The 24108-nt window shown below is 36.2% G+C and overlaps 1 protein-coding gene across 2 annotated transcripts in view; it reads right to left on the bottom strand.

Moving 5' to 3' along the window:
- Positions 1–24108, bottom strand: part of MAN1A2 (mannosidase alpha class 1A member 2) — a 176324-nt gene that overhangs the window by 83416 nt on the left and 68800 nt on the right. For both annotated transcript variants that reach the window (XM_042953597.1, XM_042953598.1), the window contains exon 6: positions 12120–12214. In XM_042953597.1, the coding sequence (XP_042809531.1) occupies positions 12120–12214 (95 nt within the window). The remainder of the gene's footprint in view (positions 1–12119; positions 12215–24108) is intronic.

The following is a 24108-nucleotide window of genomic DNA, read 5'->3' as shown; positions in this document are numbered from 1 at the left end:
ACAAAGCTGTAGTGATCAGAACAGTATGTTACTGGCACAAAAAATAGACACATGGAACAATAGAACAGAATAGAAAACCCAGATATGAACCCACAACTATATGGTCAAATAATCTTCAACAAAGCAGGAAAGAATATCCAAGACCTTCTCTTTAACAAATGGAGTTGGGAAACCAGACAGCAACATGCAGAAGAATGATACTGGACCACTTTCTTACACCATACACAAAAATAAATTCAAAATGGATTAAAGACCTAAACGTGAAACCTGAAACCATAAAAATCCTGGAAAAGAGTACAGGCAGTAACTTCTTTGACATTGGCCACAGCAACTTCTTTCTAGATAGGTCTCCCGAGGCAAGGCAAACAAAAGCAAAAATAAACTATTGGGACTTCATCAAAATAAAAAGCTACTGCACAGTGAAGGAAACAATCAATAAAACTAAAAGACAACCTATGGAATGGGAGAAGTTATTTGCAAATAACAGCTGAAAAAGGGTTAATATTCAATATATAAAGAACTTATAAAACTCAACACCCCAAAAATGAATAATCCAATTAAAAAATGGGCAGAAGACATGAACAGACATTTTTCCAAGGAAGATATACAGATGGCCAACAGACACATGAAAAGATACTCAACATCACTTATCATGAGGGAAATGCAAATCAGAACTACAATGAGGTTATCACCTCACACCTGTCAGAATGGCTAATATCAACAACATAAGAAACAACAGGCATTGGCAAGGATATGGAGAAAGGGGAACCCTCCTGCACTGTTGGTAGGAATGCAATCTGGTACAATCTGGTACTCTGGAAAACACTATGGAGCTTCCTCAAAAAGTTAAAAATAGAACTACCCTATGATCCAGCAATTGCACTATGAGGTATTTACCCAGAGAGCACAAAATTACTAATTCAGAGGGGTACATGGACTGCAATGTTTATAGCAGCATTATCTACTATAGCCAAATTACGGAAGTAGCCCAAGTGTCCTTCGACTGATGAATGGATAAAGAAGTGGTGTGTATGTATACAAATACACACATACATACATATATATATGCAAACGTATACACATACATACACACACACACACACATATACACGTTCATTCACACACACACAAAATGGAATATTATTCAGCCATAACAAAGAATGAAATCTTGCCATCTGCAATGACATGGATGGAACGAGAGAGTATCATGCTAAGCAAAATAGGTCCATCAGAGAAATCACAAATACTATGTGATTTTACTAATATGTGGAATCTAAGGAACAAAACAAGCAAGGAAAGGACGACAGAAAGCGAGAAAAAAACAAGAAACAGACTCAACTATACAGAACAAACTGATGATTACCAGAGGGAAGGCAGGTCGGGGATGGGCTAAATAGGTGATGGAGATTAAGGAGTATACCTGTTGTGAACACCAGATGATGTAAAAAAAGTGTTGAATCATTATATGGTACATCTGAAACTAATATTACACTGTATGTTAACTAACTGGAATTTAAATAAAAACTTAGAAGAAAAGAAAATTGATAGAAGCACTGATCAAATGTCAGGAGACAAACCCAGGTGTGCCCTTTTGATGTCCAATTTCCTCATCTATAAAGTAAAGATATCTATTTCGCATGGATATTGTTAGAATTAAATAAGATCATGTTTATAAATGTACCATGCTACAAAGATTCACTTTTTGTACTTCCTATTAAAAAATAAACAAAAACTGTGTTATTCATCTAACATATCTATAGTATATTGCTTAGGAGAGTTCAGCAAAAATTTAAATGCTATCTTTCACTGAATGTATGATATCAGTATAAAAAGGAAAACACATAACAGATAACACAGAGAGTAAAAAATAATACAAGAGTGTAATATATACTGTGCCTGATGGACAGAGGCTTATGAACACATAAATTACTAAAATTTACTTAAATAGAAAACAGAAACATGATCTAATTAATGTAACTTATTAAGTGTCAAAAGACAGTAAATCAGCAGTATCAAAACTTACTCAAAATAAAATCTGGAACCAAGTAACTTTACCAGAAGTGTCTACCAAGAATCTTGGGATTACAAAATTAAATTAAATTAAATTAAATTAAATTAAATTAGTAAATATCTTAGACTCTTCATGAGAAGAATCACTACCCAACACGTTTTGAAAGAGAACCTAGATATCAAAGCCAGACAAGAGTATTAAAAAGTGCAGACCAATCTCATGTGTGAAAAAGATACAATGACCCCAAACAACATACCAGCAACTAAATTCCAGCAATATAGAAAAAGAATAGTACATCATGATCAAACTGGATTTGTTCCTTGAATGCTATAATGGTTTCTCATTGAAAAACAAATCCATGTGGATGTCTGGAATAAAAAGATTTAGGAACAAAATTCTTGTCAACATTTCGATAACTACAGAAAAATTGCTTGGAAAAAGTTCAACAATACATAATTTAAAAAAAGAACCTCTTAAAATATTAGCAATAATAGAAATGTCTTATGACTAGCATCACACTTAATGGTAAAAACTCACTTTCCACTAAACAAGAGTATCCTTGGTCACTATTTCTATTCAATACTATTGCTGTAAGTTCTAGCTAGTAAAGTAAGGGGGAGGGGGTAAAACCAAAACTGTCCCTATTCATAGGTGAGATGCCTGTATATAAAGAAATCTCTGATAAATTATTGCTATTAAACAAGAGGATTCAAATTCAGCAAGATCACCGAATTCAAAATAAGTTTACAAAAACAACTATATTCTATGTTCCAGCAGTAGGGAATGAAAAATTTTAAATAATACCGTTTATTATAGTGTTTTTTAAACAAAGAATCTATGAATAAATCTAACAAAATTTTTCTAATCTCTGCTCTCATTATGACCCTGAGATCTTCTAATGACTTAACTAACCTCTCCTGCAGAAAATTAAAAACCAAGAATCTATGAATAAATCTAACAAAATTTTTCTAATTTCTGCTCTCATTATGACCCAGAAATCTTCTAATGACTTAACTAATCTTTCCTGCAGAAAAAAATTATAAACTCTAGATGAAATACAAACTGGCCTAAAGTCACTGGAGAATAAAACAAAAGTGGTCAGATTCCAAGGACAGTGGAAACTTGCAAATATGGGCAAGTATGGGGTAAGTTTCACACTTTCTTACAGCTTTTACCCCAAATTCAAAGCCCATACTAGGCAGAACAGAGAAAATCTGACAGAAAACTTGCAGTCCTTCTGTCTTAAAGAATCAGAAGCCAGTTTTTGCAGCAATTACAGCTGCTGAACAAAGAGGGAGAAAGAATGCTGGGGAGAAAAGAGCAAGAAAGGGGAAGCCTCTAGTTCTGTATATGAAGTTTGTCCCTGGCTGCCATGCGAATCAGGAATGCTTGAAAACAGAAACAATGCTCTGGAGCAATACAGGTTAAAGATAAAGAAATGAAATGAATTGAGACATTGTTTGAAGTTTGAATCCAACTAAGAACGAAGTTAAAGGACTACTTAAATCCCTCTCTCTCTCCCTCTCTCTCTCTCTCTCTCTCACACACACACACACATACACACACCTAATCGTAACAGAATCCAGAATTTCCATAACAAAACTTTCAGAATGTCCCAGATTCATTCAAAATGCTACCCAGCCTCAAGTGAAAAGCTAATCAATGACACCAACTCCAAGATGGCCCAAGTGTTAGAAATAGTAAGACTTTAAACCAGGTATTCTAACTGTGCTTTATGAAATACAGGTGTGTTCACAATGAATGAAAAGACAGAAAATCTCTATCTCAGAAACAGAATGAGAAAGAATCAGATCAAAATTCTAAAAACTCCACTGCATGGGTTTAAGAGCAGATTAGAGCAACTTAGGAAAGAGTCATGAAGACATGAAGACAGATCAGTGGAAATTATTCATTCTGAAGAACATAGGGAAAAAAAAGATTGAAAAATATAAACAAAGACTTCAGGGACCATGACACAAAAACAAAAATTCTGAAATACAAGTAAATGACATTTCAGAAGGAGGTAAAGAAAGGGGAAGAAAAAAACATTTGAAGAATTAATGGCCAAAATTTTACCATTATATTTGGTGAAAGACCTAAATATTCAGATTCAACAAGCTCATCAACAAAGTCTAAGGAGGATACAAAAGAAACAACAACCAACATAAACCTGAGGCACCTCTTAATTGAACTCCTGAAAACCAAAAATAAAAAAAATCTTAAAAGGATTCAGAGGAAAAAGACTATATATGTATACGACAAAAATCATTTAAATTATGACTTAATCAGAAACAATGGAAAACATATGAGAAACAATGGAAAACATAGGAGAAAGAAACAATGTTTTTGAAGGGTAGAAAAACTCACCAATTAAAAATTTTACATACACTAAAAATAAAATCCTTTAAGAATAAAAAACTTTTTTATAAAACACTTTTCAAACAAAGAAATTCAAGTGAGAATTCAAGCCTACAAATGAGCATTACAAGAAATACTAAGGTTCTTCAGGCTGAAATGAAGTGGTACCTGATTAAAGAAAGGTCAGATCTTCAGAGAGAAACAAAGAGTACTAGATATAGTAACTCCCTGGGTAAATACTAGAATATCATTCTCCTCAATTCTATAAAGTAAATAGGTCTGTTTAAACTAATATTTTAATAATGTGTTTTGAGATTTAGAGTGTATTAAATGCAATTCATTTCACAACTATGGCATATAAAGGATGGGAGGGAGGAGATGAATGGAAAAGTAGGGTTGAAATGTTACTATACATAAGTAGTACAATATTAACTCTGTTAAATGAAAAATTAATTTTGTACCCCATGATTTTATAGCAACCACCCCCAAAATATAATAAATTAGTTAAATAAAAGCACTAATAAACTAAAGCAGAATTCTACAACATTTGTCAATTCAAAAGATGTTAGGACAAAGGAAATGAAGGAAGGAAAAACAGAACTTACACCAAAAACCATAAAATACTTAGTAATAAATCTAACCAAAGAGGTGAAAAATCTATACACTGAAAACTATAGAAAGCTTTTGAAGAACTATAGAAAGAAATTGAAGAAGACACAAAAAAAATGGAAAAATATTGCATGCTCCTGGATAGGAAGAACAAATATTGTTAAAATGTCAATACTACCCAAAGCAATCTACATATTCAAAGCAATACCTATCAAAATAACACCAGTATTCTTCACAGAGCTAGAACAAACAATCCTAAAATGTGTATGGAACCAGAAAAGACCCCGAATAGCCAAAGCAATCTTGAAAAAGAAAACCAAAGCAGGAGGCATCACAATCCTGGACGTTAAGCTGTATTACAAAGCTGTAATCATCAAGACAGTATGGTACTGGCACAAGAACAGACACTCAGATCAACGGAATAGAACAGAGAACCCAGAAATGGACCCACAAACATACGGCCAACTAATCTTTGACAAAGCAGGAAAAAATAGCCAATGGAATAAAGACAGTTTCTTCAGCAAGTGGTGCTGGGAAAACTGTTCAGCGACATGCAGAAAAATGAACCTAGACCACTTTCTTACACCATACACAAAAATAAACTCAAAATGCATGAAAGACCTAAATGTAAGACAGGAAGCCACCAAAATCCTCCAGGAGAAAGCAGGCAAAAAAATCTCTTTGATCTTGGCTGCAGCAACTTCTTACTCAACATGTCTCCAGAGGCAAGGGAAACAAAAGCAAACATGAACTATTGGGACCTCATCAAAATCAAAAGCTTCTGCACAGCGAAGAATGAAACTATCAGCAAAACTAAAAGGCAACCGACGGAATGGGGGAAGATATTTGCAAACGACATATCAGATAAAGGGTTAGTATCCAATATCTATAAAGAACTTATCTAACTCAACACCCAAAAAACAAATAATCCAGTGAAGAAATGGGCAAAAGACATGAATAGACACTTCTCCAAAGAAGACATCCAGATGGCCAACTGACACATGAAAAAATGCTCAACACCACTCATCATCAGGGAAATACAAATCAAAACCACAATGAGATACCACCTGACACCTGTCAGAATGGCTAACATTAACAACTCAGGCAACAACAGACGTTGGCGAGGATGCAGAGAAAGAGGATCTCTTTTGCACTGTTGGTGGGAATGCAAACTGGTGCAACCACTCTGGAAAACAGTATGGAGGTTCCTCAAATAATTAAAAATAGAATTACCCTACGACCCAGCAATTGCACTACTAGGTATTTATCCAAGGGATACAGGTATTCTGTTTCAAAGGGGCACGTGCACCCCAATTGATAGCAGCACTATCAACAATAGCCAAAGTATGCAAAGAGCCCAAATGTCCATCGATGGATGAATGGATAAAGATGTGGTGTGTGTGTGTATGTATGTGAAATAGATAATTCCACAATCACAGTTGGAAACAGTTTAATACTTCGTGTGTGTGTGTATACATATATATACATACATACACGCACATGTATATATATATATGTATACACACATACACATATGTATATATATGTGTTTATATATGTATACACACACACACAATGGAGTATTACTCGGCAATCAAAAAGAATGAAATTTTGTCATTTGCAACTACGTGGATGGAAATAGAGGGTATTATGTTAAGCGAAAATAGTCAGAGAAAGACAAATATCATATGACTTCACTCAAATGAGGACTTTAAGACACGGAACAGATGAACACAAGGGAAGGGAAGCAAAAATAATATAAAAACAGGGAGGGGGACAAAACAGAAGAGACTCTTAAATATGGAGAACAAACAGAGGGTTGCTGGAGGGGTTGTGGGAAGGGAGATGGGCTAAATGGGTAAGGGGCATTAAAGAATCTACTGCTGATATCATTGTTGCACTACACGCCAACTAACTTGGATGTAAATTTAAAAAATAAAATAAAATAAATTAAAAAAAAACAGAACTTAAATCAGACTGCAGCAATAATTACATTTCATGTTAATTGATTAGAAGGCAGTTATTTTCATACCGGCAAAGTCCAACTACATGCTGTCTTCAAAAGAACTAAAATTATAATATGGTTAGGCTGAAAGTAAAAAGAATACATCAGGAAAGTAGTAAGCATAAGAAAGGTGGAGTAGCTAGATTAACATCTGATAAAACAAACCTCCAAGCAAAAATATTACCAGACATGAAGAGGAGCACATCATAATGATAAAAGGGTAAAGTCATCAGAAAGACAAATCATAAACATGTAATACCTAAGAGTAAAGCTTCAAAATACAGGAAGCAAAAATCTGACAGAAATAGAGTGAAGTAGATAATTCCATAATCACAGTTGGAAATAGTTTAATACTTCATCTCAGCAACTCATAAAAGAAGTATACCATTAATTAACTTAATTAAAATCCAGAAAGACATAGATAATCTAAACAACACCACCAACTAGCTTAACCTAACATAGAACATTACCCCAACAACTGCAGAATACAGATTCAAGTGTATTTACCAACAAAAACCATATGCTGAGCCACAAACAAGACACAATACATTTGAAGAGATTGAAATTATACCGAAAAGCTTCGCTGATCACAATTAAATTAGAAATCAAAACAATAAGGTATCTAAGAAACCTCCCTGATTCTAAAATTTGGCAAATTAAACAATACAATCGGAATAACTGATCTGCAGGAAAATACAGATGCTGGCGAGGATGTGGAGAAACGGGAACCCTCTTGCACTGTTGGTGGGAATGCAGACTGGTGCAGGCACTCTGGGAAACAGTGTGGAGGTTCCTCAGAAAATTAAAAATAAAACTACCCTACCACCCAGCAATAGCACTACTAGGAATTTACCCAAGGGATACAGGAGTACTGATGCATAGGGGCACATGTACCCCAATGTTTATAGCAGCACTTTCAACAATAGCCAAATTATGGAAAGAGCCCAAATGTCCACCAATCGATAAATGGATAAAGATGTGGTTTATATATACAATGGAATACTACTTGGCAATGAGAAAGAATGAAATCCTGCCATTTGCAGCAACGTGGATGGAACTGGAAGGTATTATACTAATTGAAATAAATCAGAGAAAGATAGTATTTGATGTTTTCACTCATATGTGGATCTTGAGAAACTTATCAGAAGACAAGGGGGGAAGGGAAGGAGAAAAAATAGTTATAAACAGAGAGGGAGAGAGGCAAACCATAAGAGACTCTTAAATACAGAGAAAAAACTGAGGGTGGATGGGGGTGGGGGAGAGGGGGAAATGGGTGGTGGGAATGGAGGAGGGCACTTGGGATGACCACTGGGTGTTGTATGTAAGCCAATTTGACAATCAATTATATTTTTAAAAAAGGAATAACTGATTTGTCATAGAGGATATTCTAAGGAAAATTATAAAATACTTTTAACTGAAAAATGAAAAAAGCATTAAAATTTCTGGGATGAAATTTACAGCTTTAAAATTCTTATAAAAATAAACAAATAAATAAAATTCTTACAGAAAAAAATGCTTATTAGGGAAAAAAGAGGTAAAAATCAAAGACCTAGAGTTCCAATGTAAAAGCTTTAAAAAGAGCTAAGTAAGTACAGAAGAGGAAAAAAAATTGAAATCAATGAGACAGAAAACATAAATCATAGAATTAATGTTACTAAATTCAGTTAAAGACAAAAGTCAGTTCTTTGAAAAGATTAATAAAACTGATAAATGCCTACCAGGATTGATAAAAGGAGAAAACAAATTACCAGTATCAAGACTGAAAGAGGGGTTATCACTATAAAGCCTAGAAACATGAAAGGCATAAGAAAGGAACATGTACAACTGCACACCAAAATCTTTGATAACTTCCATGAAATGGATAAATTCCTGATGAATACTATTAACCTGACACAAAATGAAAATAAAATCTGAATATCCATATATACATTTATATCACATATATAAGATATGTTGAATATACATGTATGAAATATGTATGTATATACATACATACATACATACATACATATAGTTGAATATGTTATTAAAATCTTCCCACAAGAAAACTTCTAGCCCAGATGGTTGTGTAGGTGAATCTATCAAATATTTAAGGAAGAAGTAACACCAGTGCTTTCAGAAAACAGAGGAAGAGAGACTATTTCCTACTTCATTTTATGAAACCAGATAACTCTAATACCAAACACAGCTATACATTAAAGAGGATAATGTATTATGGCCAAGGACTATCCCAGGAATTCAAAGTTGGTTGAACATTTGAAAATCTAACAATAATTTACCATATTAACAGAATAAAGGTGAAAATGTTATGATCATCACAGATGAAGAAAAAGAGTCATCTGGCATTTCTCAACATCCACTCATGATAAAAACTCTAAATAAAATAGGGAGAGAAGGAATTTCCTCAACCTGACAAAGGCAATTGATGAGAAATCTGCAGCTAACACTATACGTGATGAAATTTTTTTTAAAAAGCAATATTACAAAAACCTTTACTAGAAATCTAGAAGACATAAAAAATATAGGAGACAATCTTTTTAACAAAAACTGTAAACCCAAATGTTACAGAAGACATATTTGAATATATAAAAATTTAAAACTTATGAATAAAAAATTAAAAATAAAGCAAAAAAAGCACGTCTAAATGTCCAATAAATTTATGAAAATGATGCTCAAGTTCACTAGTCAGAAAACACAAATGAAAATAACAATGAGTAACACTTTATAGCCATCAGTCTATCAAAAATTAAGCAGAACTTACACCTGCAGACATTTAGGTACTCTCACACATTGTAGGTAGAAATATGATGAAACTATAGTCTTTTTGGAAAACATTTTGGGAGTAACTATTAAATGTAAAATGCATATACCCTTTGATCCAGCAATCCTACATTTGAGAATCTGTCCCACATACAGCCATGGGGCGCCTAGGTGGCTCAATCAGTTAAGCGTCCGACTCTTGATTTTGGCCCCAGTCATGATCTTGTGGTTGTGAGTTCAAGCTCCGCGTAGAGCTTCGCTGGCAGCGCGGAGCCTGCTTGGGATTCTCTGTCTCCTGTCCCCCTCTCTCACTCTGCCCCTACCCTGTTTGTGCTCTCTCTCTCTCTCTCTCTCAAAAATAAATGAATAAGCTTAAAAAAAAAAAAAAAAAAAAAAAAAGACACAGAGCCTCTGATCCAGCAATCATATTCTTGAGAATCATTTTCAGAGAAAAATTCTCACTACAAGAGGACATATATAATAGGATACTATTGTTAAAAATGTTTATGGTAGCAAAATAATGGAAACAAATACCATTGATAAGGCAATGATTGAATAAATTATGGCACAACCCATGTATAGCATTGTAGCCAATGTATTTTAGGTTACACTAAATACGTTTCACTAGGTAGTCATCAGGAAGTCTGACTTAGAGCTTTATCAGATGATCTGGAAGAGTATTTCCCTGAGATACTGTTGAGTGAGAAAAATAAGAGGCACAAAAGCAAGCATCCAAAAAACCCACACAAAATTTTTAAACTTGCCCCAGAGCCTGTACCATACTGTAGAAGGTAAACACATGGGGCTAACATAGGTTGGTTTTCAGGCAGCAAGAGAGGAGGAAAGCCTATGTGTGGGACACGTGCAGAGCTCAACCAAAAGAAAAAGAAAAAGCTTTAAAAAAATAGGTAAATAATTAGTTATGATCTAAACTCAAATAAAATGTGTATTTGTGTGAATATACACAGAGAAAGTAAGTGAAAATTAAATTTATAAAATGTTCAAGACAATGATCGTTGAATGCCTTCCCACTTTCAGCTTGATCTGAGTTTGAGGTTTTGTGATTTAAGAAAAAAGTCCTGCAGTCTTTCTTTGCTTTCTTCAACTCATAATTAAATTTTAAATTAATAATAATTCTTATTATTTAGGAAAGTTATAGGATCCTGACAATGGTACTGACGGAAACCTCAGAAAATCTGTCTTAAAAATAAGGAATGAGAACAGATGTAGTACGTCGTTTGGCCATCTCTTTTTGTGTAGGTCACTGTGGAACTCCAGCCAAATTATCCCCCTCACAAGGAGGTAATTTATATTATAGATAGAGCATGAAATCAGAGAACAGTGAAGTTAAATTTAATGTTCAGCATTAAATGCTAATTTCTCAATGGAAATCTAAACTCTATACAGCTCTCCATTATAAAGAAATAATTAAAATAGATCACTTTTTTCAAATAAAGTTGTTACAGAATCATGATTCCAGAAAAATAAGTGTTCCCAACCTTCATTCTAAAGGGCCTGGCAGCAAGAACAAGAGTCAAATTTTCATGTAATTTCCAAGCTCCAACATTGAGAGGAATAATAAATTTCATTTGGAGAAAAACGTATGCAGTAAAAATTTCAGTCAGCATAAATTATTTCAATGCAAGTTAGATATTCTGACATTACCCAATTTTTTAAATTTTAATTATATATCTTTGCATGATTTATAAAGTTATCAAAATTTTTTCTTTCCTCTATTTCTAAGTGAAACCAGTGTTTTCTATCAGAATGGAACATACTGCAAAGAATGTTGAAGAGTTCACTTTGAACTTCAACAGTACAAACACCATAATAAGAATCCTGGGGTCAACATCATGAATTATTTTCTCCCTGATCATTCAATAATAGGAAGGCCTGGTTTTAAGGCACGTTTGTGTTCCATTATGACTTAGAAGGTCAACAGGTGGTACACAAAAAATTAAAGAGGCAAAGCACTTTGAATCCATTACAACACGAAATGGAAATGAATAAGCAAATAAAAGAAACATACAGGTAAGGGAGAGAAATTTACACTTAGAGAAGCAAGCAGTAGAAACCGGAATACAGTTAAGGCAGATGAATTGTTCCAAAGTGAAGAACTTTTAAAAAAAAACAAAACAAAACAAAACAAAACAAAAAACCAAAGAATGTTTTAAAGAAATATATTTCTGCATATATGTAGAGAAAAACAAAACAAAAAATCAAAGAATGTTTTAAAGAAATATATTTCTGCATATATGTAGAGAAAAACAATTTAAGTCTTATAAAGTATGGGGAGGGCTGATCATTAGTAATTTCTAACACTAAGTTAATCTAATTCTTTCAGAACAGGAATAACCACATAAAAATAAAATTTACCTTTTCAGATTCACCATTGCCCAAGGAATCCCAGTGGGTGTGTTAAAGGCAGGAAGGAGTTTCTCAGCCAGCTGAACTGCTTTAATCTTGAATATCTGAGATCAAAACAACATAAAGGAACTTTTTATAAAAAAAATTATAGCCACCCATTCATAAATTAAAGCCATTGTCATTTGCTGATCTCTCACAGGTCACATACTACACAGAAGTACAAGGAGAAAAAAGGGCATCTCTTTGGTACCATGAAGCATACAGCAATCAGAGAAAACGTTTGTAAACTGGATACTGAGGAAAGCTGAGTATGTAATGGCCTGAAATTATAATTAACTGAAAAGAAAGGATGTGCTTTTAGTGTTAATATTATCTGTATTTTCAGCTGGCAAAAGTCTAAGAAATGTCAGGTTATGAAATGTCCATCCGATGGTATGCAAGCTTAGCACAAACATTAAAACAAAGATTTGGATAAATGCCCTTGAATTACTGTAAGCATGTTTATGTCTCAACATTTTCCATCAACGTCTATCCACATTATTAAAAAGAAAAGGTCTGAGTTCCCATTCCAAGTCTGAGAGTTATAAATGCTTCAACTACTGCTATTTGGGGTACGAAACAATAAACTACGCTAGTATCAGTGGTTTCCAAACTTTTAGAATCATGCACTACTACCAAGATATTCAGAGTAAACTTTCTAATATTCTTAGCATATCCAAATGGATATGCCTCTCTATCCCACCTTTGGAGACTGTTGACTTAAAGGCTCCAAAATGAGACTGGGTCCCAATAACCTAGTAGGAAAAAAGGCACATTCTCCTATATGCTTCAAGCCTATCTTCTCTCAAATTGATTTCAAACTCATCAGGTATTTCAACTTCCATCCGTCCACTGCAGTCAAATATTTTTGATAAAATATTATTCAACTCTTCAAATAAGGAGTTGAAGGTCTGGAACAGATCAAAGTTATATGTTGAGGTTATATTAAACAAAGCACCCCAACATTACTGGGGGTAGAAGATATCAGAGAGAAATACACACAAGCTAACAAAGAAATAGGAGGTTAAGATGTTTTTGCAAGGTTCCTTAAATGAGGCAAAACTTCTTAGCAAAACTTGTAATTAGATATTCTCATACATCAACAATTTACCATTTCCTTGAATGCCTACTTTGACGTAAAAGTCTCAAGAAAAATGTAACAATTTAAGGTTAGTTTTTGTTTCTAGAGAGAGCATGTGCGTGTGAGTACATGAACTGGGGAGGAGCAGAGGGAGAGAGAGAATCTCGAGCAGGCTCCATGCCCAGTGCAGAGCCCCACACGAGGCTCGATCCCACGACTCCAGGATCATGACCTGAGCCAAAATCAGGAGTTGGACGCTCACCCGACTGAGCCACCCAGGCACCCCAAAGTTAAAGTTTTAACAATTTTCTCATATTCATCTCATATTCAGGAAAGCAAATGTAAACTGTTCCCCTTATGTTAACATTTTTATCTTAATAAAGTCTAGTTACATTATATGGTGAACGGTACTACTTCTGTTTACCATGAGGACAAAGGGACGAAATTCTTACCTAATGTTAATATCACGGATTTGTTTTTATATCACACCTTTCCTACATACAAAAATTAATGTTTGGGGTGCCTGGGTGGCTCAGTCAGCTGGGCGTCCGACTCTTGATTTCAGCTCAGGTCTATCTCACAGTCATGAGATAGAGCCCCACGTCAGGCACAGGGCCTGCTCAAGATTCTCTCTCTCCCTCTCTCTGCCCCTGCCTGCCCCGCTCACGCTCTCTCTCACTCTCTCAAAACAAACAAAAAACTAATATTCAAAATGGTAAAATGCTTACAAACATAAACTTTTCTAAACAGAAAGCATTCTCCTTTCCCTTCCAGAAGTAAACTTCCAAAAGATATTTTCTAATTTTCAACTAATTGGAGCCATCAATAGCAGATAACATATATAGTAACCAGTTATAGTACACAGCCCCCCAAAACAACACCCCAAAATCACAGAGAACAATTTCCTTATATAGTATGCTTATCTCAATATATTTACAAACATACAAACTCTTTAATGATAAATAAATTATAGCCCTACATTTCTCATTTTCACAAATATTTTGGTAGACAGCAGCAACAGCTAATTTAAAACATACTACTTTTTGGCAATGCAGGCAAGTTAATACAAAATCCAAAAAGTGTCAAAGTAAAAAAGAAGTCTCTTTTCCAGTCCGATTTCTCCACTACACAGTTCCTTCTACAATGCAGGCAGCTATCAGCTTCTTAAATGTCTAGTAAATACCTTGCACTAAATTAGTTCCATTGTATACATGGTTCCTAGCCTTGTCACATCAAATCCTCATTTTCTGACTTTCGCAGAAACAGAAATGCTATTAACAGTTTACACACACACACACACACACACACACACACACACACACACACACAGAATCTTTGTCTTTGTCTCTCTCTGAAACATGGACTATCATGCACTCTATCCAGAACTTGCATCTTTCACTTTACTGAACCTTGGAGATCTTTCCAAATCAGTCCACAAAGGTCTACCATAACCTTCTCTTTAGTGGCTGCAGAATTTCTCCTTGTATGGATATACTGTAATTTAGTCAGTCCCCTATGTGACAGACATATGTTTCCGAACTATGTGACTAGGTAAGATAAATTCTCAAAGGGGAACCAAAGTATTGATGGGTATATTCATTTGTAATTTTCATAGTTAATGCCAATTTGTCTTCCACACACTTTGCCAATCCATATTCCTATCAGAAGGTATCAGTAGCCATTTCCCTGTATTCTTGTTAACACAAAAGTCATCAAAATTTTGATTGCTGCCTATCTCATACAGACAGCTCCCGATTTTACAATTGACAATGAACATCTTACAATTTATCAACTTTACAATGGTGTGAGAGTGATAATGCGTTCAGGAGAAACCAACTATAAATTCTGATCTTTCCCAGGCTAGGGATATGTGGTAGATACTCCCTTGTGATGCTGAGCGTAGGCAGCAAACCGCAGGTCCCGGTCACCCGTGGGGAGGTGAGGGTGAACAACTGCTATACTTTCAACCGATCTGCACTACACAGCCATTCCGTCTTTTGCTTTCAGTACAACATTCAATAAATTAGAGGAACTACTCAATACTTCCTTATAAAAAAACTTTATTATAAGGTACATTATGATTTTGCACAACTGTAGGCTAATGCAGGTGTTCTGAACACATTTAAATGCATTTCCAATTTACAGTATTTTCAGTTTTTGATGGGTTTACCAGGACATGACCCCACCGTAAACCAAGGGAGATATGTAGTTGAAAAAGGAGACTCCGTTATCATTTTTATTTTCATTTCTTTTATTATGAATGTGATAGATACTCAACACTCATCCAAATCTCCTTTCAAGCACACCTTCAAATACTGCAAAGGGTAGAAAACTACATAATGGCATCAACATTGCCAAGCATCCTTAAATATGCAATATTTGGAAGGAAGAAGTAAGTGATCTGAGGCAGTGGCCTTGCAAGCACAGTGGTGAAGGTATCTGGTTCTTCTGGTGGCTCTAAAAGAAGTTTGAATGACTGGTCTCTGTCTTCATAGGGACCCTGTGAGTAATCAAGGCAATGGAATTGGTGCTCAATTAGATACACAGTATGTTTGGGCATTTCTCCCGGCTGCATGGTTCCAAGCTGTATTATAACAAAAATACCTGATGTCATGGCCCTCCCAAAGATTCTGTTAACGAGTCAGTACCCTGTAATAAATCACTAGGTAAACAGATTCTGTTTTCTGCTATTATGATTCTTTTTTTTTTTTTTTAACGTTTATTTTTGAGACAGGGAGAGACAGCATGAATGGGGGAGGGTCAGAGAGAGAGAGGGAGACACAGAATCTGAAACAGGCTCCAGGCTCTGAGCTGTCAGCACAGAGCCCGACGCGGGGCTCGAACTCACGGACCGCGAGATCATGACCTGAGCCAGAGTCAGATGCTTAACTGACTGAGCCACCCAGGCGCCCTTCTGCTATTATGATTCTTGATGGATACAATCATGAGTGCACATCAATTATTTCACATGTTTAAGAGGCTCAACAATATTAAGACTTCTACAACATTTCATTTATTTACAGAAAAACTTTTATGCGTCCAATGTGCATTATGTGAAATCCCCCAGTTATTTTTACCAGAACAAATGGTGGGCAATGGGACAATGCTAAAACTTCCTAAGAAGACTTAGGACCAGAAGAATTATTCCTGGGTGTGGAAGAACTGGAAGAAATGGGGTTAAACAGATAGAATGTGGCAAGATTACAAACAAACTTAAAATAGAAACAATGAAACTTAAAGTAACACAACTGATAACACAGAACCACTGTAGATTATTGAGAAGGGAGGTGATATTAAATGCATTGGTACTTTTAATTGTTTTTCTTTACTGAATTAAATTAGTAACAGAATATTCTTCTAGCCTGTTTTCAACCTAGCAGAGTGAAAATACAGAAGTGAAGAGTTTAGAATCCCCAAATGACTCCCTAGGCCATTCAGGGTAAAAGTCCTTTAAGAGGCTCTGAATCTGTATAAGCAATGAATCTCTATGACTTCTGTGCCTCACTCTCTCCTTCCTTTCTCTTCCAGCAACCTACTTCAGCCCCACTAACCTTTTTTGTTGTTCTCTGAGAATGCCAGTTATGCTTTTGCTTCGCTGTCTCTCCCTTTGCTATCCCTTTCTAATAAATGCTCTTATAAAAAGATGTTCTCATGGCTCTCTCTTATCTCCTTCAGGTCTCTATACAAATGCTACTCTTGCACACACTCCCTGACACACATCCAATTTGAAATTAAAACCCCTTCATCCTCCTCCATGCTCTGTTTTTCCCCTTACTGCTTACCAGTAACAGTGCACGTATGTGTAGGTCTACGTGTGCAAACACACACATGCTCTCACATACCTACCCTGTTCATTCCTGTTACCCCCACAAGTAGAATGTAAACCACAGATGGGCAGAAGCGGTTTTATTCACTGTTTTATTCTCAGAACTTAAAAGAGTGCCGAGGCTATAACCAGTACTCAACAAGTGTTGAATGAATCAAACTATCTTCTTTCTCTTCCACACCAACCCAAATCCCCGAAATATCTGAGGCTAATATGCCAAGGTTTTAAGAGCTTAAGATCTTCTACAGAAATGTTGAGATGATGACAATGATGATAATGACAAACACATATTAAACCCAATCAATTCTCACAACACCCCAGTGAGATAAATACTGTTACTCCCGTTTTACAGGTTAGGAAACTGAGGTTTAAAACAAATAATTTAATTTGCCCAAGGTCATACAACTAGGAAGTGGTAAGCCTGAATTTAAGCCTAGGCAGTCCAGCTCCAGAGTCCATGTTCTTGCTTGACTATTCCACTAATTAGAGACAGACACAGATATCTAGATACTGACATCGCGATATAGACACAGAGGAAGACAAAAGACATTCCCACACCTTGCATTATTTAATCTTACCTTCTGTAGCCAATAATTAAATTCCTCAAAATATTTCACTAATTCATTGCGTATCTTTCTGTCCTGTATCTTACATCCTCCGTTTTGAATGACAGTTTGGGCTGATATAAAACCTGAGTTGTCAGTTACTTTATCTTAGTGGTCTAAAGATAATCACTCCAACATCTTCTGGCTTCTCTTGCTATTGAGCACTCTGCTGTCAGCTGTCATCCTTCTGTAAGTAATCAGCCCTTTCTCTTTAGTAGCTTTTCATATTTCCTCCTTATTCTTGGTATCTTTTCCAATATTGACTTTCTATCATTTATCCCATTAAACTCATCTAAAGTTCCCACTAAACATTCTTTGAAACCTCTCACTCTGTATCTCTCTTTTTTAATATCCCTTCTTCTTAATTTCTCTCTTTTTCTTAATTTCTCTCTTTGATTCATTTTATTTCATTCTGGATGAATTTTCATCATCACCATGAACAGAAACATCCTTAAGGGCTAGATAAGTGTTCCTTAGGACCAAGTGAAGGTTACTACAAGACTGTAGGTTAAGAGGTAGAAACATATTCACACACACACACACACACACACACACACACACACACACACCTCTCACTCAAAATGAGCCTACAAACAGTATTTCCAAACTCATGATGAAGTCCAAGATTTATGCCATTTACAAACTAACAAGTCAGCCTACCACATTTTCATGAATGTCTACAAAATCGTGAATATCTCTGACTACTGGGTCAGAGGCAGAGAACTGAATATTATTCACAGCAAAGTGTCAGCCAAAGATCTGAGTTTATCTACACTGGCTGTACCTGGCCCACCCTCAGCCCCACCTCAATCTCACAGGTATGATCCAAAGGGTCCCCGATGGATTCCTGCACACACAGTGGACTGTGCTGCAGGGGAAGAACACTGAGCTTGGAGAATGTCTTTTACAGTAAGTGAAAGCAAGCCTACTTGATGAGATTAATTCATGCCTGCAGGCATGGCCCTAATGACCTGGGTAAAGAGCAGTCAAAGCCTTGTATTTGTGGTCTTCCTGGCCAAAGTGTGCAGGGACGCTCAGGTGCTACGTTGTTTTGCCTTCCTACCCCTCCACGTCAGCAGCAGTGCTGCCTTCCTGTAGCAGCAGTGAATCCACTCTTTTCCAATGCTTGCAGAACCAGCTTCATCACCCTCAGTCCTCACTGGAGACAGCAGCGGGAGCACCGACCTGCCTGCACACTGTCATCAGAGGTCTGAATTTCAGCTCTGCTTAGCCCTTCCCCCTACGGTTTCTAAGATTTAGGAGTTAAAACCTCTTCCTCATATTCCCTCAGCCCTGGTTGCCCTCCTGTAGGAGCCACCTCCATGATACTTTAGAAAATTCTTTTTAATCTTGCACTTACCTAGGTAACTTTATGCCTAGTTAACAATTCTGTATATTAAATTCTCTCTGTTCAAATAACTGGCATTGTTTCTGTCTCTTATTTGGACCCTGGCTGATAAATACATAAATATTTTGTTATTACTATATTTGCTTATTTTAAAAACCAGGAAGATGAAAATTTCTAAAACTCATACACAGTTCCTGTATTCTGAACCAAGTACTTTGATTCATTTCCATCCTTTTACCTGTAAGGACACACAACTGTTAAGTGGTTAGATTTTTATTCTGTCTTTTCCTGCTACTAACATAGTAACACAAGTACCTTTTCAATTTTTACAAAACTGTCTAATTTACTGTATCCTTTTCCTCTCCTCCCACTCACTCCTCATACTATTTCAACATGGCTTCTGCCCCCATCATTTCATTGAAATGGATCTTGCTAACAATTAGCTGTACATTTCAGCATCGATCGCTTAGTCATTATTGACCAGTTCCTCCTTAAAACACTTTCTTCCCTCGTGTTCAGACACCCCACAATCTCCCTGCCTCCTTCACTGAGTCAGACTTCTCATACCTGACCTTTTAATACTGTGTTCCTCCAGGCTTGATTCCAGGTCCCCCTCTCTTCCTATTCTAAATTGTCTCCCTGAGCAATTTCACATGTGCTTGCTTTCAATTATCAGCTACACAGCCACTGATTCCCAACTTTGTATTTCTCATCAAGACTTCTCCAATGAGCACCAGCTCCATTACATCTGCTTACTACCTATTTCCACTTAAACAGAGCAAACTCCCCTCACACTCGAAATACTTAAAATGAACTGATGATCTTCCTCTCCCAAATTAATGTTCTTAAAATGCTCAATTTCTAGTAACTGTCCCACCATTAGTCTAGTACCAAAACCCTGAAATCTGGGGACGGATCCAACTCCTCCTCTGCCTCATCCCACCCACAACCTCCCCCCACCCCCGCCCAATCCTTTGGAATTTGCCTCCCAAATCCCTTGAAATCATTTAATCTCTCATCTCTGTAACCCATCGGAGTCCAAAAAGCCATTATTTCTTGCCCCCAAATACCACAATGGTTAATTAACTGGAGGGACAGAACTCACACACACACACACACACACACACACACACACGCATGCACAGTAAGCTCTAACTATTTGTCTGTAACTTACTTTTGTCATTTAATACATCAAGCATATTTTTCCTAGATAAAATACATCAAACTTACGTACACAGTTGTATAGTATTCTATAATATTCTATAGTAAGTATTCTATAGTAAGAGATGTATTAATTTATTCAACCATTCCCCTCTAGATGAATCAGGTCTTTTCAAACACTGGCTACTAAAAACACTACTGCAATAAAATACCCTGCTAAGTATTTCTTAAGCATCCACATTGTTACTTTTAGATAATATATCCCTAGAAGTGGGATACCCTGTCAAAGAGAATTTTATATTTTAAATGTTTACTGGACACCACCAAATTATTTTCCAAAAAGTTTGGATCATTTATATTCCCTCCAAAAGCTTATCACACATTTGTTAAAATTTAAACCATACACTTGAGAAACTTAACAGAAGTCCATGGGGAAGGAAAGGGGAAAAAATAGTTACAAACAGAGATGGGGCGGGGGGGAGGCAAACCAACAAGAGATTCTTAAACACAGAGAACAAACTGAGGGTAGATGGGGGATGGGGGATGGGGGATGGGGGATGGGGAAGATGGGGAAGAGGGGGAAGAGGGGAAAATGGATGATGGGCATTGAGGAGGGCACTTGTTGGGATGAGCACTGGGTGTTTATATGTAAGCCAATTTGACAATAAATTATATTTAAAAAAATTTAAACTATACCTTTAATTACATCCATACAATTAAAGTGAGTGCATTTCCTTATAGGTAAGTGAGCTACTTAAAATAAATAAAATAATCTTTGAGCCGGTCCTTGAAGTTCTTTACCAGGCAGAGAATGTGGAAGGGTTAGAATCCATCTTACACATAAAATTATGGTAGAGGTCTATAAACATATAGGAAATAAAACAATGTGGTCTAAACACGTAGTTTCATGTATGCAGAATTTTGAGCTTCTCCTCCGTGGCTCCTTCCTGCCCTGGATTTCACTCCTAGATTTCTAGCTCCCGGGGTAGCTAGCTCCAAACTCCGTCTTCTGATTTGACAAACCAATAACCATAATCATGACATCCACTACGACGGGTATTGGCATAATGTTAAACATGTAAGAATGTGTACAGATATGTAGATGAACTCACACCTTTAAGAGGAAAATGTTAGTGTATTTTAAAAAGGTTATCTGGGGCAGCAAAGCTTAGTGGAATGTTTTGCCCAATTACCAGCATGTCTATAGAGAAGGAAGAGGTCAAATTTTCCATGGAAATAGCAGCAATTCCTGGAGGAATATCAGGTTTTCCAAAAATAAAATGAGAATGAGTGCAGTAAAAACAGAGATGACTAATATTTAAAAACAGAGATGACTAATATTTAAACCAGGAAATATCTGGGTCAAAAAGGGCTATTCTATTTGCTTAGAAAGTCTCCCTGAGCTTATTCGGAAACGATCCTAAACTATAGGCAACAGAGTACATTTGTGTTTTAGTGAAGATAGATTTTGTTGTTGTTGTTTACTTTCTTTTTATTATCTGTAAAACATGGATTAAACTCCACATAACCATTTCTCTATTCTATCTGACAGATTTCAGATGCAGTTATCCACGTAAATTATGTTATCATCTTACTAAGGGAGGGATACCACTTTGATAACCATTAAAAAAATGAGAAGAGACAATCCTGTAAAAGAAATGTCATATATTAGAGGCTAACATCAAGTAAACATAATAAATCATCAAGATTTTTTTTAACTTGTGAATACTTAATATAAATAGCCTTGCTCTGAGAAATAAAATGATAAAGTTTCACATTTATTATATTAATAAATCAACAGGAGAGAGGAACACTTTGTCAGATGACATGTAACCCTTATTTGGTTCCCTGTACCAGAAAACAGAACGCATGTCAATGTTCTTTACTCTAGTTACAGACTACCTTAACATAAGAGATGCACTTTGCCAAGTTATAAATTAATTTTCTGGCTTATGTAAGATGTAGGAATTTCTTGTACATCCAGTATTACAGTAATGTCATATTCGAATTATTTTTCAATGTTTAATTCATTTTTAGCAGATCTGAAATTTACTATTGCTTTTCCAGAATAGTTATGAATCATAGTTTTCGACGTAAAATGATCAAGAAGAGAAGTATAAAAAGGTCAGTAAAATTCCACTGTATGAAAAAGTCAGAAAAGAAAAACATGTTCTCTTTATATGTACCTGAGTAGACTATATCCTAAGAAATCGATTTATGACGTCTACCTCAAATAAGTAAAAGGATCCATCACCCCTTAGCAACACAGACTAGTTACCACTTGAGAGAAAGTCAAAGGAGGAAGAAAAGTAAAGCAGGATCTACTGAGTCAGGCACTATGTTAGGCAGTCACACAACTGAATCCTCACAACAACTCTCAGGTGAACGCTCTCACGTTTTCATAGATGAAAACAATTAGGTTACAGAGGTAAACAGCTTGCCAAATAGCATGAAAAGGAGGCAGAGTAGGGACTCGAGCCTCTGATCTCCAAAGCTATGTGCTTCTCTCCACTTTGAAATGTTTATTCTGGAAGTCTGATGCATAAAAACAGCAAATATGAAAATACTGGTAACATCATACACTTTTTCAGCATGTTACTACTGTTTTCCTATGACAGTAACAACCAAACTCTCAACATCTTGCTTCAACTTTCAGACTAGGAACCTAATGTGAAACGGCCAAGGCTGGCACTTCTCTTTCATAAGCTGCTCATAATTAATTTTGAATCATGGGCCTTTTGATACTAAAATGAATCAAGTTTGTCAGCTACACCCCAAAAACTTAGTACATGCTCAGGTAAGCATGGAAATATGGAAAAAAAAAAATGCTCTCCTTTCTCAAAGACATCTTATAATGTCTAATTTGGAAACAAATCTGAAACTGAAGGCATCAAAACAGTTCCATTTTCTTCCTCCTTTCATTATTTAATATTTCAATCCAGAAGCTCCTGAAGCTAGGGGTCTGTGCCCAAAAGGCATGCGTAGGGTGCACACAGCACTGTCCCGGAGAGGGGCTCAGACCAACGTGAGGAAAGGGAAGCCAGCCAAGCAAAGGGGAATAAAATCCTAGAGGGTCCGTGTGAGGAAGATGCACTGAACAAGGTGGCAGGCAGCCTGCTGAGGGCAGCAAAGTGATTTCATACAGCAGGACGAGGCAAGTGGGTTAATATATGAGGAATAATAAATAGTAGGCAGGTTTCACACTATCAGAAAAGAGTGTGAAAGATGAAAAGGCAGAAAGCCAGAATAAACCTTATGGTGTTGCGCTGAAATTAGAGCTATTAGTGTGAATTCGTGGCTGCCAATATTTGGAGATCAAAACAGAAAAGAGTATGGACATAAACGTTAGTAAGCAGAGTAACAGCAGCCCACGCCTGGGGGAGGCAGGGCAGGGCCGAGAGAGACCCCCTCTGAGGCGCAGGCCTACAGGAAATGCCTAAAGCTGAGGACAGAGCCAGAACATTAACAAAACTTGCCGACTGGGCCCACCCTAAATACAGGGTAATGTTAGAGGAATCTGAAGCTAGCGGTGCACTGTGGCTCATCTTAGCAACAAAAAATCAGAATGTGGTTCCATCCCAGTCTAAACTGACTGAACTCCCGACACTAACAGCACAGGCACACTGCTCCAGGCATGAATACCATTAACCTCAGTCTCTACTGTCCCACACATGATGTTTGGCATTCAATCAAAAATTATGAAACACCTTACGAAGGCAAGAAAAAATAATCCACTTTATAGAGACAAAGCAAGTGACAAACCAAGCTTGGTGAGGTTAAAACAATCTGAGAATTTAAAGTGACTATGATTACCACGTTCAAAGACCTAGTTAGGGGATAAGGTAGCAAGCATGAAGACAAGGAGGACCTGTGGCAGAGAAACAGAAATTATTAAGTCAAATGAAACACCAGAAATAATTTTTTTAATGTTTATTTAC

This window comes from Panthera leo, chromosome C1, assembly GCF_018350215.1.
Source record: "Panthera leo isolate Ple1 chromosome C1, P.leo_Ple1_pat1.1, whole genome shotgun sequence".
Lineage (NCBI taxonomy): Eukaryota > Metazoa > Chordata > Mammalia > Carnivora > Felidae > Panthera > Panthera leo.
This window is presented reverse-complemented; position numbering and strand designations above follow the sequence as displayed.